This window comes from Leucopleurus acutus (assembly GCF_964270905.1).
Source record: "Leucopleurus acutus genome assembly, chromosome: 4".
NCBI classification, from domain to species: domain Eukaryota; kingdom Metazoa; phylum Chordata; class Mammalia; order Artiodactyla; family Delphinidae; genus Leucopleurus; species Leucopleurus acutus.
Window position 1 is genome coordinate 136,956,478 of NC_139146.1, and position 15,730 is coordinate 136,972,207.

Genomic DNA, 15,730 nt, shown 5'->3' on the forward strand with positions numbered 1-15,730 from the left:
TTCTCTTCCGGTGAGGACAGAATCAGAGGAAATATATTTAAATTACAACAAGATCAATTTATTACTTGGATCTACTTTTTAAATTTATAAAAGCCTTTAATCTAAAGGGATCAAGGTGCTCAAATTAGACTAGATAGAATTTTCTAACCTTAGCAATACCATGAAGAAATGGTCCTCTGTGAAATTATAGCTGCTATTTTCATAATTTCAAAGAGTGTATTCTGGCAAAAGACTGCAAAACTCTAGAAAGAGTCACCTCTAATGCCCTCCCTGGAGGAAGGGAAGAGGAAGTGGATGGGGCCTCTAGAGAAGGGGCCCTGGGCTAGTAACTCGGGTAAGCTGGCTCCGTAATAATCCTCACTGCTTGACAGGTAAGTATCCAACTTGAGGCGACCCTCGGACAGGAAACAGGGACTTCAGGGGTGGTCAGAGGGATCTTGAAGTGGTTGCTATGAGATGTCAAATTCCGCTCAAAGAAAGAATTAGTCATAACAGCGGGCTTCTTGACTACGCTTAGGGCAAAGCAGCAGGAGAAAGAGTAGGGGAAGAGGCAGCGTTTCTGTTACTCATGAGGCCATAAGATCTTCAAGGGAGGCTGAAGGGACTCAATGCTTTGGTGCAGAAGAGCCAGAAAAGAAAGTGCATTCCCTCTTGGGGATTTGCAGAGCCCAAGGGAGCCTTCCCTGAAAAAGAGAATAGGTAGCCGAGTAGGCTTTGGAATAAACTGGTTATCCCAGGGGCTCCTGCCCTAACTACCTCAGATAAAGTCGAAATGGCTTCATCAGCCACGAATCTTCTCTGATCTGGCCAAGTTCATCGTAAACCTTCGAACCTAAGGCAAGAACTGGGCTAGTGCCCTGGAATATCCAAGAAGAAATTCAGAGAAGGGAGTAGGACCATTCCCATCCACCCTTCAGAGAGAACCCAGGACAACTATACTGTGACCTTAAAGGTATTTTATGGCTCCAAATCCCCCACCCCACCCTAATATTGGCTATTATTTTTTAACCCCTCTCTGTTCTGCCATGAGTAATCAAACAAAACACATCTAACAAGGAAATTGGATTTGGATACTTATAAACAGCAACTTAAGAGAAATATTTGGAAATGGTGTCCAGCTTTATTCCCAGGACAAGAGGCGTCCAGATGCAGAAAAGGAAGGAGAGAGCAGTAACTCGAAAGAAAATCAAATCTGTGAAAACTATGTGAACGAACATAGAACCAGAAGTGACCCAAGAATCTAGCCTGCTGGAAATCCAACACTCCCCAACAAAGTCTCAGAACGTGAAAGATAAAGTGAGAAGATGCAGAATTTCCTCCTGTGATCATTTGTATGAATAGTATGGTATCTCCCAAACTCCAAATATTAATATATTACTGTCAAAAATTTAGCTTCTCCATATACCTCTTATTATTTTTGTATGAATCAACTTCTTTTTGACTCAGACAAATTCGGAAAAATGAAATTGTTCCCACTTGCGGTAGTGATGTAAGAGTGTAACTTTCTAAATAAAAGATAAGTATAAAAATAAATGCCATGAAAACAGAAAGTTGTCAGATTCTTATTAGATGCTATTGATTGCTGGAGACTCTAAGCATGAGACCCTTCCTCTGCTGAATGGGGGGAAATGGGTGTCCAGATGGTGTCGAGAACACATCCCAAGGACTTCCTGCTAAACAGGGCAGATTGAACCCGTGTTTGTTTCTTCTCCCTCCTGAAACCTCACTAAAATGCCAGTAAAGGAATAAAAAATAGATAGAAAGTCTTCAAGAACAGAGAGAACGGGAGCAGACACAGCAGTGGAAGAGAGATGGTAGCAAACTTCTGAAGGAAAACCAGCACAAGGGGAACCATAGCTGAGTTGGCAGAGTGCGGAAAGCTGAAGCCACGTGCCTGTAGGAGGAAGAAGCAGTGAAGACTGAGACAAGGAATTCCCCGGCAGCACAGTGGCTAGCACTCCGCACTGTCACTGGCGAGGGCCCGGGTTCAGTCCCTTGTGGGGGAACTTATATCCCACAAGCCACGTGGCATGGCAAATAAAAAAAAAGACTGAGACAATCCTTATCCCAGAACCCAAGAGGCTCAGCAACTGGGGCCCAGGTCCCTTGGAGGCCAAAGGCTGAAACAGAAGAACTAGTTGAAAGACTGTAGAAGGAGGCCTTTGGCTCTGCTCCACCTCTGAGCCCCACCCTACTCCTCCATCAGAGGAGATGGGAGGATTATTGTCTGGAGAAACTGAACCAGAGAATCTCTGGGGGCTCCAAGAACAATGGAGCGTGAGGGTAAAATTCTGTACTGATCATAGTGCGAATTCACATACTGCAGAGTGGAAGAAGCTTCCTTCCTTCACCCACCACACTGTCAGACTACTAGAAGGCAGGCCTAATATACCCACCCTCCTCCCTCACCCTTCACTCCCTCCTCCCTCACAGGGGAGTTAAGGGGTTTTTTCCTAGAGGAAGTTAACGGTCCCATAAAGATGACCTACAGATGCCATCATCTGGGGTCCCCCCAGAAGAAGGCTGCCTCCTGATCCATCACCCTTCAGTGAAGTTGCCTTCTCAGTAAGCCCCATCTCTGCACACAGAGCCCCCAGTTCTCTCCCTAGTGCCTCTTTCTTAAATTGCACAGATAGCCAATCAAGAATGACCTGACATTTGAGTAAAGCCTCTAGGGTCTCTTTTGCTCAGATCTCTTTGCTGGACCCTTGTTTTCTTGGCCTTATCACGCTGGAGGGCTCTAGGTTCAGTCCTTGGTCCTCTCCTCTTTTTGACCTATACCCACGCCCTTAAAGATGTCATCCAGTGTCCTGGCTTTAAATGGTTTTCATGTGCCAATGACTCCTGAATTTATATTTCCAGTTCAGATCTCCCTCCTAAAATGCAGACTGGTATATCCAACTGTCTACTCTCTATCTCTGCTTGGATGTGTAAGCAACAATGTATTAGCCAGTTTATGATGCAATAAAAAACGATCCAAATAGCTTAGTAGAGCACAGTGTCTAGAGCCTCTCCTTAGCTGTAGCGTTAAGTCCCATCTCCTGGTCTTCCCCCCAAAACTGCTCTTCCTGCAGCCCTCTCTGACTCAGTTAATCACCATTCCATCCTTCAGGATGCTCAGGCCAAAAATCTGAAAGCGGTTCCTGACTCTTCTCGCACTCCATATTTGTTGAAATCCTATTGGCTCTACCCTCAAAATATATACAGAATCTGCCGTATCTCATACGTCATCTGCTCTCTTCCTGGTTCAAGTCGCCATCATCCCTCCCCCGAATTTTTGCAGCAGCTTCCTAACTGAATTTTCTGCTTCTACCAATGCGCCCAGTCTATTCTCTGCAAAACAGACAAAGTGATCCTTTTAAAATACAAGATCATGTTACTCCTCTGCTTAAAACCCTGTAACGACTTTCCATTTCACTTAGAGAAAAAGCCAAAGTCCTTACAATGGCCTTCAAGGCCCTGCCTGGTCTGGTCATCCATTACCTTTCTGACTTTCCCTCCTACCACTCTCTGCCAGCTTCCTCTCTCAGCTACACTAACTTCTTTGCTAACCCACCAGTCACATTTCCACTTAAAGTCCTTGCATTGGCTACTTCCTCTACCTCAAGAGCATCTTCCCTACATGGCCACATGGCTAATTCCTTCACCTGCTTCAAGTCTTTGTTCAAGTGCCACCTTCACAGTGGGGACTACACTGACCACTCTGTTTAAACTGCAACCCACTCTAGCTCACCCCCCAGCAGCCCTCCCCCACATCCCTATGTAATGCTGTCGTTTTTGTTGTATAGCTTAACACCACCCTCTTACACAATATCTTATTTTCTTATGGTATTATCTGCTTATTGTGTATCTTCTGTCTTCCTTGGCTATAAGATAAACTTCAAGAGGGCAAGGATCTTTGTTGGAGTTGTTCACTACTATCTCCCAACAGTGCCTAATACATAGAGGTGCTCAAAAAACACTTAACAGGTGAATAACAAATAAAAATTAAAGGCAAAGGCCAAACTAGTAAAGTAAGAAGGAACTTGGAAGAAACAGAAATGATAAAGGAAGATTTTTTTTAAAAAATCATTAAAATCCTCAGAAGAGAATAAACTGCATCTATGAGACAAGAAAGGAATGATATAACAGCAGCAGCAACAAGAAGAACTAAAGAACAATCAAAGGATAAAAATTAATTCTTAGGAATTAAATTCATATTTGAATTTTTTAAAAAATCAGTAAAAAGTTGGAAGTTCAAGAAATTCCCTGAAAGAACAAAAGTCCAAGAAGATGAAAAACTCAAGATGAAAGAAAACTAAAGATCAATCCAGGAGGTCAACTTACGACTAATATATATTTTAAGAATGAGGGACAGGGCTTCCCTGGTGGCTCAGTGGTTAAGGATCTGCCTGCCAGTGCAGGGGAAACGGGTTTGAGCCCTGGTCCGGGAAGATCCCACATGCCACAGAGCAACAAAGCCCGTGTGCCACAACTACTGAGCCTGCATGCTGCAGCTACTGAAGCCCACACGTCTAGGGCCTGTGCTCCGCAACAAGAGAAGCCACCACAATGAGAAGCCCGTGCACCGCAATGAACAGTAGCCCTCACTCACTGCAACTAGAGAAAGCCCGTGCGCAGCAATGAAGATCCAACACAGCCAAAAATAAATAAATAAATGAATCTATTTTAAAAAAAAAAGAATGAGGGACTTCCCTGGTGGTCCAGTTGTTAAGACTCCCACTCCCAGTGCAGCGGGCCCTGGTTCGATCCCTGGTCAGGGAACTAGATCCCATATGCATGCTGCAACTAAGAGTTCGAATGCCACAACTAAGGAGCCTGAATGCCGCAACTAAGGAGCTGGCGAGCTGCAACTAAGTAGCCCACCTGCCGCAACTAAGACCCAGCACAACCAAATAAATAAATATTTTTAAATAAATAAATAAAATAAAATAAATAAAAGATCCTACAGGCCACAACGAAGATCCCACGTGCTGCAACTAAGATCCGGTGCAGCCAAATAAATAAATAAATATTTTCAAAAAGAATAAAAGAACAGAAAAAATAAGAAGACAAAATTTAGGGGTAAACAATATTTTAAAATATTCTAGAACAAAAGGGTATGAGTTTTCAGGCTGTGAAAAAAACTCCTCTAGCGTTCAGCACAGTGAAGAAAAATGCCTCTGAGCAAGCACGGCACTAACACCTCAGGCCGGGGACCAGGGGAAGACCCTAAAGCTTCTACGGTTTAAACAAAGCATCAGAACAGCACAGAACACCTCAACAATAGCAGTGGAAATTAGATAAAAATGAAAACAATGTTTTCGAAATTCTGAGGGTAAGGATTTTAACAGAGAAACAGAGGCATATTCAGAAGTGTCAAGACCTACCATTCCCCTTTTCTCAGGAAGTGTCTGGAGGATGTGCTCCACCAAAACGAGAGAGAAAAACCAATACATAGGATAATATGAAATCCAGGAAACAGGTGATCCAAATCAGTAGGGTATAAGGGAAATTCCTAGGATGATGACAGGAAGTTGTGGGATGACAGCTACGTAACAGATCTAAAGTGCAACCTCCAGATTGGAGAAGAAATATGGAAGACTAAAGCACAAATGACTCCAAGGAAAAAACAAGTGGTATTACTAGCTTACTTAATGTATTTAAATGTACTGAGAGGAAATTTTCAGTTCTGCTGAAGATTCAGAGATGAAACTAAGCAAACAAACAAAGAAGCAATTATTAACCCCATGTAAAGCAAAAAACTACACAAGAAGGAAATGTAACCATAGTATACTACTTGATTCAGCTTTGAACATTATTTACCTAATCACAACAACATAAACATTGATTTAACTCAACAAAGTGATATAACTTTTCTGGAAGGATGAAGTGAGGAAAAGAGGAAACAGAGGAGCATGAAATTTTTTCTGCCATAAAAGGAAGTCAATTGATAATGTCTAAAATTTGTGAATCAATAAATAGCAGTGAACACATAGTATTTAGAAATATGGAAATAAATACCAAAAGTAGTAGTCAAAAGGAGTGCCAATGGCTGTCTCTGGGGATGGATTGGGGATAAGGAGAATTACTTCTTGTTATAAGGCTTGTAACCTCACTTTATTTTCAGACTACATACATGTATTACCCTGATAAAAATAAATATTTGGGGATGTGGGACATACTAGCACCAAATCAATACTTTCCACTTGATATAACACAAAGATTCAAAGACAGTGGAAATGACTTTCTCATCATGTGGTCCAATGTTATTTAAAATCATACCTTGGGGGACTTCCCTGGTGGCACAGTGGTTAAGAATCCGCCTGCCAATGCAGGGGCGCACGGGTTTGAGACCTGGCCCAGGAAGATCCCACATGCTGCAGAGCAGCGAAGCCCATGTGCCACAACAACTGAGCCTGCACTCTAGAGCCCGCAGGCCACAACTACTAAGCCCGCATGCCACAACTACTGAAGCCCTCGCACCTAGAGCTTGTGCTCCACCAACAAGAGAAGCCACTGCAATGAGAAGTCCACACACTGCAAAGAAGAGTAGCCCCTGCTCTCTACAACTAGAGAAAGCCCGCGCACAGCAACAAAGACCAAATGCAACCCAAAATAAATAAATAAACAAACATTTTTTTAAATTAAAAAAATAAAATAAAATCATACCTTGGGCATAAAGTTTCAGCCAAGTTAGATGAATAAGCTCTAGAGGTCTGTTGTACAACGTTGTACCTCTAGTCAACAGTAATATATTATACCCTCAACATTTTGTTAACAGGGTAGAGCTCAAGTTACACATTCTCACCACATTTTAAAAAATGTTGAAACATGCCTCTGCACCTCTTAAAGTTATCTCTTGTACTACCAGTGGTATTCATCACACTTTCAAGCCTAGGGAAATAGTGTGTGCCATCCTCCGTGGAGCAATTAGATGGACAAGAGACCAATGTTCACAGCTCAAGGGCCATGTCTGACCCAAACTAATTCAAGACATAATAAAAAAACTGAGTAATTCCATAATCATTAAAGAAATCAAATCTCATAGCTTAATTTTTTTTCACAAGAAAAACATCTGGTCTAGATCATTTTATAGGTAAATTCTAACAACTTTGAAGGAACACACTCTTCCAATCTTATTAAAACCCTGAGAAAATAATTCTCTAATTCATTCTGTGAGGCTAACATAATCTTGATATCAAAATGAGCAAGGACCATACAAAAAAAGAAAAATTATAGTCCAACCTCACTCATGAACAAACATGAAAAATCCCAAACTATTAACAAAAGAACCAAGCAATGTATAAATGGTGATATGTGCAATGTTTTTAAAAGCACCGGGTTTGGGGGATTAAATGTAAAGGGAGCCCTAGCATCTTGCATCAGGCAAATTCATGGTGTTTATAGTGGAACATTCTGTGTGGATCTGAAAAGGCAAGGAGCACAAGATGTTAAAAAAAAAAAACTATGAATACACATGAAATAGAAAGCTTTCTCATTATTATAGGTTTCTGATTTTAGGAAATGGGTTATTGGCAGAGGATAACACTGACCTACCTCTGTTTTGAAGTGGAGAGGAAGAAGTAAAGATTTCAGATAGAAAATTGATAGCATAACTATTCCAACATGAGGCTACTGAACTCTCAGGGAGCCCCTTCCAGGCTCTTGGACCAAACTGCCACACTTAGAGACATATAGCAATCCCCCCTAAGATCCCAGCCTTTTCTGTAAATGTATCCTCTGAATTTGTAATATAGGTGGGTAGAAACTCCATGCACTGCCTACTTCAAACCTCAAGGATCATGAGAAGGGTCTTGGCCACGAAGAGTGGTTTGTTATAATGGTATATCTTCTCTGCGTATCTTTCCCCTAATTAGGAATTGTGTGTATGTGGCAGATCCATACCCTTGAAGGGAAAAGCATTACTCACTGTGCATGAAATATTCTCTCAAACTCTGGTGACCCAGAGACTGCTGGGGGTGTGACTTTGTATTTTGATCTCGCCTTTCCTGCCTGCAAAGCGAAATAACCTGCAAGTAAAGAGGAACGAACATTAAACATGTGGCATATCATTATTCATTAGTAAAATGCAAGTTTAAACCACAGTTAGATACACTACATACCTATTAAAATGTCTAAAATTAAAAAGACAGATCATACCAACTAGAAAAGACAGACAGACAAGTGAAGATACAAAATCAACTGGAGTTCTCACACACTGCTGGTGGGAATGTAAAATGATACAACTGCTTTGGAAAACCATTTGGAAGGAATTTTTTAGTTAGACATACATTGACCATATGATTCAGTCATTCCACAACTAGAATTTTCCCATGAGAAATTAAGTCATACATCCATAAAAACACCCGTCCACAAATGTTTACAACAGCTTTATTTGTAATAGCCCCAAATTAGGAAAAAATCCCTGATGGTTAAGATTATATGTCAACTAGGCTATCCATGGTGCCCAGTTGTTTGGTCAAACACCAGTCTAGATGTTGCTGTGAAGGTATTTTTTAGAGGTGATTAACATTTCCATCGGTAGACTTTGAGTAAAGCAGATGACCCTCCATATTGTGGGTGGGCCTCACCCAATCAGTTGAAGGCCTTAAGAAAAAAGTCTGAGGTCCCCCAAAGAGGAAGAGATTTTTGCCTCCCTTTGGACCCAAGACTGCAACATCAATTCTTGTTGGAATTTCCAGTCTTGCAATCCACCCTGCAAATGTCAGACTCACCAGCCCCAACTATTATATGAACCAATTTCTTAAAATAGATATGTGAGAGTGTGTATGTGTGTGTGTGTGTGTGTGTGTGTGTGTATCCTATTGGTTCTGTTTCTCTGGAGAACGCCGACTAACACAAATGTCTATCAACAGTGAGCGGATAAATAATTTGTGCTTTGTCCATACAACAGGATACTATTCAACAGTAAAAAGGAATGAACTATTAATAAATGAAACAACATGGATGAATCTCAGAATAATTATGCAGAATGAGGTGTGTGCAGATGGTGTCACCTGGAACTTGAGCAGCTGCACGAGGGGTATCGGAGGTCTGACAATGGCCAAGGACAAACTAAGAGGGCAGAAGTCCAGGAATGTATTCCACATAGCCAGACAAAAAAGCTTTAAGGTTAAAAATAAAGCAAAACCAGTTACCACTAATCTTAAGATAAACATTGTGAATGATGAAAAAGGTAACTGAGTGAATAAAGCTTTCGTAGATATACAAAAGGAATGTGCACACTTCTCAAAAGGCCTTTCTCTTGAACCTCTGCAGAAACAGCTGATTCCTCAGCAGTGTCATGAAAACGAACCAGTTAATGTTGATGAAGCTACAAGATGAATGGCTCAGTTGTAATACACTGGTGATGCATTGAATTCCCCCAAAAGACCAATAAATTAAATGTTTTATACAAAAATTTATGCTAAATGAAAGAGGCAAGACCCCCCAAAAAGTATTACTGTATAAGTTTATTTGTATAAAATTCTCAGAAATGCAAGTGAATCTACAGTGACATAAAGTAGATCAGTAGTTGCCTGGAGGTGAGGAAGGACAGGAAGGGGGGCGGTCACAAGAAAACTTGGGGATGATGGCCCCCTGCAGGACTCAGCTTCCCTATTATGAAATGATAATGACTTTCTTCTGCATTTGCTGCATGGAAAATACATTAGATTATGAAACCCCAATGCCTGGGATCACCTGCCTCTGATCATCAGTTCTGTGACCCTCTTTCACTTTCAGACCCACACCTCCTCCTCTGTAAATAGTTCTCACCTCCTGTCCTTATCTCCCTCGTTTTACCCCGTAGTTAACTTCTGGGGTCTATTATTTCCCTTCAGATTATTTCTTCCAGTTTCAGTTTCTCACAGTTTCTCTCCAACACTGTTCTGGTCTCCCTTATTTTAGTACCTTGATATCCATTTCCTACTTGCTAATGTTTTACAAATAATTTCCTTTTCCACACCAAGTTTGCAGCTTCAGTCTCTCACTGTGTGACAGTATTAGGGGCCATGTGTTTCCTCCTGAATCATGGTACTATCTCCCCTCCAACAAGAAGTCAGTAAATACTGAACCTGGTCGAGTAAGCCTCTCACAGCCGGCTACTTTCCTTCCCCTTCATTCCCCTCTGCTGCAAATAAAGTGTTGGTCCTGATTTAGAAGCTACAGCTGAACATCTAAGTGTGGACTGGCCTCTTTCTCGTTCAAACTGTAGTCATATCACTGAAGTCTGGGAGAGTAGAGTGAAGATAAGTGTGGGATTAGGCACTGATGGTTTCCAACCCTGGACTAAGTCTTTTCAAGGCAGCATAAAGCTGGAGAGGCCAGTGGCTCACGGCCTCAGCTGGAGCCAAAGAGGAGGTCTATCTATGGAGGGGAAAAGTGGGGCTTGGCTACCCTGGACCCTGCTGCTACCACTGCTTCTAACGTGCTCCGCAGCCTCAGAGAACACACCGGGCAAGGCTTCTGGTTTTCACGATAAAATGGAAACGATGAAAGATGTGTGCTCCTAGATCTTTCTATTGGCAACGGCGCCAGAACCTAGAGCTCCAAAATTCAGGCGAATAAGTGAAAGCTTTGCAGGGCTGGCGTTTTCTGGTTGTTCATTGCACCTGGTCGGCATCTGTCTGGAGCAGCAGCAAACGTGAGGAATGAGCTTCAGTAAATGGAAGACCCCGCCCACCTCCAGCCCCAGGAAGGAGGACTCCGTTGCATCAGCTCCAGTTCCAAGGAGTCTCAGGTCAGGGGCCTCAGCGGGACACGTGTGCTGGGGAAAGTGAATCAAGACCCCTCATCCCGCCCCCACTCTCAGCCCAGCCACAGCTGGGCTTCTTCACCGCAAGGCTGCCTCTCAATCCACCAGAAGCTTCTCTCTGTGGGGAAGCAGCCAAGGACTGGAAGTGACTGTGCTGAACACCAACCCTGGGCCAGGCACCATGGTGGGCACTTCCTACCCAGTGTCCTGTTTAACCCTCTTTGATGAGGACACTGAAGGACAGATTTTCCCGGCCAAGGGCACCCAGCTTGTAAGTGGCTGGACCAGAAGATACAAGTCTGTTTTCAAGCCTTGAGTTGCTTCTACTACATATAGCACAGGGCGTCTCACCTCTGTAAACACCAGACTTTCGCTAAAGCAGCGAATTCTGGTTCTTAATGCCAACTCCCTCCCTCTCTCTCTCTTCCCTATCTATCACCAACCACCATTGGCCCCGTCTCCCCTTCCCAACTCAGCTGCCTGAACTTCAGACTGCAATTCACACCATCCCTTGCACCCACCAGCAAACAGAACCTCTCTGTGGGGATGGCAGAGGCTATGCCAGCCTGGGGCAACCGTGGACCTGCCCCTGTGCTCTCTGCAGGGCCAGGACATGGGCACACACGGGGTGGACCGTGCCTACGTGTAGAGGGTCAACACAAGGCGTTTCAGACCCAAGTGATGCTTTAGTTGGCTATAAGCATCCTGCTTTACTCCAGAAAAGACGGTAAATCAAACCACGAAACATGTGTTTTAAGGTATAATGTTTTCATAAACTCACAAAACAGACTGGCTAGCAAGTCTGCCATTGAGTGTGTGTGCAGACTCTTTATCTATCCTAAACCGTGGTGCCCCGTGCTTGGGCTGAGACGTCCGCTGCTCTGCCCCGTTTCCTGGTACAAGCACACTGGGAAAATAAAGAAATACGTGTTCTTCATAAGTCGTGCTCACCAGGGCTCAGACCCTTTTTCCCATTTTGCATGTTAAGGAAGCACATGCCTAAGATAATATGAATTGAGCAAAAGTGACCCCAGAGGAGAAGAAGCCTCTATTTAACCAGGCAATCAGGATATTGAATAATCCTAGTGGGAAGGCATTTTAAAATTTAGAATGAATTACTTAATCTGAAGCTCATATTTTTGCAGGAGATTTTTTTTTATCTTGATAATCATACCTGCCATACCCAGCTTATTTAAGAAACACACAGTAATTAAAAGATCGGGGTTCAAGAAATCACAGCCATGATTTATAAGCAGGTACAATGTTACCTTTGGAACACTCCAGATTAATATTTATAGCCCACTTCCCCCAGGTTACCGCATTTCTAATGCTCACTCGAACTAGGCTGTGGGTTGTAACTACAGATGATGCAGAATCTCTGGGCTCAAAGGCCCATGGCATCCCCACTGGAAGAACTAATCCCTGGAATGTTCCAAATCTCTGCCTGTCCCCAGGGAAGGGGGCACCGATGACCCTGAGCACAGCGTGCTTTGCAAAGCCCACGGACCACCAGCAAGTGAGAAGAAACCCCAAAACGCTCCCTCCCTCCCTCTGCCACACACACACACACCCCAGGACGCTTACTTTGCTGACAGGCAGAGAGGACAGAGAGAGCAGCCATCTTTCATGTGAAAAGTTCTGGTTCATGGGACTATTCGCAGAAATCGAGGGGAAGATAACAGAGGCACTTTCGACTTGGCAAGGCTGACCTTCCTTATAAGGCGAACAGAGCTGAGAAAGGAGAGAGAAAAAAAAAAAGGAGGTTCAAGCAGCTGCGTGACCTTTGCCCTGGAACAGGAATCAGAGAGGCAGGTGGGTCCAGGGTGTCTGTCAAAGATCTTCACCTGGATCGGGCACAGCTTCCCCGACCTGCTTCAGATCTCCTCAAGCTCCGACCTGCGAGGTTAGCCCTCCAGCCTCAGCACCTGCGGCTAACCCGTCTCAGCCAGCTCAAAAACAATTCCCTCTCCTTCTCTTCCAAAGTCTGGACTCCTTAGTCCCCTGCCTGGCTCCAAGGCCTTGATGAGACCTTTCCCACCTCCCATGGGAAAAGAGAGGCGATGGAAGATTTTATTTAACCCCACTGAGATTAACATGCTAATTTAACCCGATTCTAACTTTATTCCCTAGTAAATGGAAGATCTAGGATTTGAACCCGTGTCCAGCATATTCCAACAATGCCCTAAGTCCCCTGCCAGGCTTCCTCCCACTGTCACCCCAACTCTCCCATCATCGTGGTGACCATAATTTTTTTTAGTTGAGATATAATTGACATATAGCATTGTTTTAGTTTCAGATTACAACATAATGACTTGATATATGCATATATTGCAAAATGAGCACCACAATAAGTTTAGGTTAACACCCATCACCTCACATAATTACCGTTTTTTTCTTGTGCTGAGAACTTTTTTGTGTGTGTGGTACGCGGGCCTCTCACTGCTGTGGCCTCTCCCGCTGCGGAGCACAGGCTCCGGATGCGCAGGCTCAGCGGCCACGGCTCACGGGCCCAGCCACTCCGTTGCATGTGGGATCTTCCCGGACTGGGGCACGAACCCGTGTCCCCTGCATCGGCAGGTGGACTCTCAACCACTGTGCCACCAGGGAAGCCCTAGTAAAATGTTTTTAAAATGTTTATATTCCCTATATAAACTCAAAAAAACTACAAGAGTTTGTGAGAGTTTAGCTTATTAGTTAATCAGTGTTTGTTACCAAAATTATACTCTGGATAAGGCAAACCAGAGAAAAGTTTGGTAATATAAAAACAACCCCAAACCATGTGAAAGAACTGTTGTTATGAAATGTAAACTCTAAATGTAACTATTTCTGAATAATTTTGGTGATAGATGAAAAGATATATATATAACTATAGACATGTTCTCTCAGACCAGTTGCATCCCCCCCAATTATTCCCTGACTTCACCCTCTGTGTTCTATCCCTGTCCCTCCAAAAAACGACAGCTTGTTGTCCTGGTTTCCACTGGTACTACGGCAAGCCGTCTCTGCTGCCAACAGGCCTGGCCACAGAGAGACAGAAAACACACCACCTGCCCGAGGATGCCCAGAAACCGTCAGTGATCACAATTATCAAGGACCATAATACTCTTGATTGAAAACTAGCCCAGAAAAGGGTTTCCACGTGCCTAGTGTTTATTTCATTCTCTTGCTGGAAGTCCTGACCAATTGAAAACACCTTAACAACGCAGCAAACAAAGCTCAGATTAACCAAACTTGAGAAAATATGCCCCAGCCTACATGTTGCAAAAATTCAGGGAATTGCAGCGGTCCTGCAGAACATTTTCTCCCCCTTCAGAAGCTGGAGCACTTTGCTCTGTGACCCTGGGTGTGGAAATCAAGCTACAGAGTGCTAAGGCATTTCCTACATTGGGGAGCCCTTTGCCCTGGGGTGGGCAGGGCACAGGGCAGAGGATTACAGGTTACACCAAGCCTCAGGCAGAAACTGACAGCCATCCAACACCAGGAATGTCCCATCCAGGCTCAAAGGCAGAGACAAAAGGGGAGCAGAAAGGAGAGGAAACTAAAGATGAGTCCCCAGGGTAGTGTAGTGAGAAGAGCACAAGCTTTGAGCTAGTGATCTAGGCTCACGTCCCTGTATGGTGTTGGCGAGTCGCTAAACATCCCCTGACCTGTTTTCTCAAAGGGAAATAATAGGACCAACCACACAGGGTCCGTCTGATGACAATGAAATAACACGCGGGATGCAAACAGCACAGAACGGGGCACGTGGCAGGGCGTCCACGAGGTCTCTCTGCCGCCCCCTCCATGCCCTCAGGCCTGGTGGACGCAGAAGAGACAAGATCTATTTGTAGGGAAGGGCCCGGTACAAAGCAGCAATGATCACAGGCTGCCGTTATAATTTCCCAGAATGGAAACAGAGCACTTGAATTGCTTCAGAACGGCTCTTGACAGTAATAGGTCTGAACCTGAGTTGTCCTAAGTGTACATAAGGCTTGGGAGAGGATAAAGTAAAGCAGGATCTAGGGACCGGGGAGGGGAATTAGAAATTCTTGTTGACAAGCCCCAGCCCACGCAGCCCTACACACACACACACACACACACACACACACACACACACACACACACTCTACCCTCATGTCTCCAAAGGGGATTTGTACACACACACACACACACACACACACACACACACTCTACCCTCATGTCTCCAAAGGGGATTTGTAAACTGAATGTTTGGACCTCAAGGCACATATTCTTACAAAAATAACATTATAAATGGTGGCCATGTTCTCAGGTGGCTTCACGGTAAAGAAAATTGTAACCCATAAGTGAGGTAACATGCTGCATATTGGCAGTTGAACGAGAGGAATTAACACTTCATTTGCCTCTTCGCTTAATCATTAGTAAATTTTTTTAAACCAAATAGTATTTGAAATGAAGCACTTTTAAAAGAGGGCTGTTGGCAAAAACTCCCTGCCCACCCCCCCATGGAGAGAAGCCAGGCTCCCTGTGGGCCATGCTCAGAGCTGGATTCATATATACTTTCTGTGACCACAGCAGCAAAAGGCAGGAGGACCCTGGGCCCAGAGGGCTGAGACACCCTGGACGGACCTCAGTCTGACAGGGGCTCTGATGTCCACCACCCCAGCTCCCAATTCCACTCAACAGAAGGGAAGTTTCGAGCACTTTGCCAGGCCCCATGCAGAAATGTCTCAACTAATCTGCCTAATCAACAATGAAGCAAATGTTTTATTCCCATTGTTCAGATGGAGAAACGGAGGCTCAGGGGTTAGTGACTGGCCCAAGGTCAGTATAGCCCAGCCCTGCTGCTCCCAAAGCCCTTGTGCTTAACTTTGGCTGTACACTGAAATCACCCGGGGGTCACTAAAATTACTGGCGCTTAGCTTTCCCCACCAAAAGCAATTCTGATTTAATTGATCTCAGGTTCGACCCAGGCACCTGAACTGTTTAAAAACTCCCCAGATGATTCTAGTGCACAGTCAAGGTAGAGAACCA

At 44.0% G+C, this 15,730-nt stretch overlaps 1 protein-coding gene and 1 pseudogene across 2 annotated transcripts in view; one reads left to right on the forward strand and one right to left on the reverse strand.

Annotated features, from left to right (window-relative positions):
- The window catches only part of MGST2 (microsomal glutathione S-transferase 2), a gene marked incomplete at both ends in the record, with an annotated part of 30,443 nt that extends 18,084 nt beyond the window's left edge, over window positions 1-12,359 (reverse strand). Inside the window, 2 exon segments of the mRNA XM_082838171.1 lie at window positions 7,913-8,012; window positions 12,323-12,359. Coding sequence (XP_082694297.1) covers window positions 7,913-8,012; window positions 12,323-12,359 — 137 coding nt within the window.
- Window positions 9,043-9,327, forward strand: LOC309960900 (ribosomal biogenesis factor-like; annotated as a pseudogene). Its single transcript has one exon. The product of its transcript is annotated as a ribosomal biogenesis factor-like (transcript).
- Window positions 12,360-15,730: the final 3,371 nt, after the last annotated feature.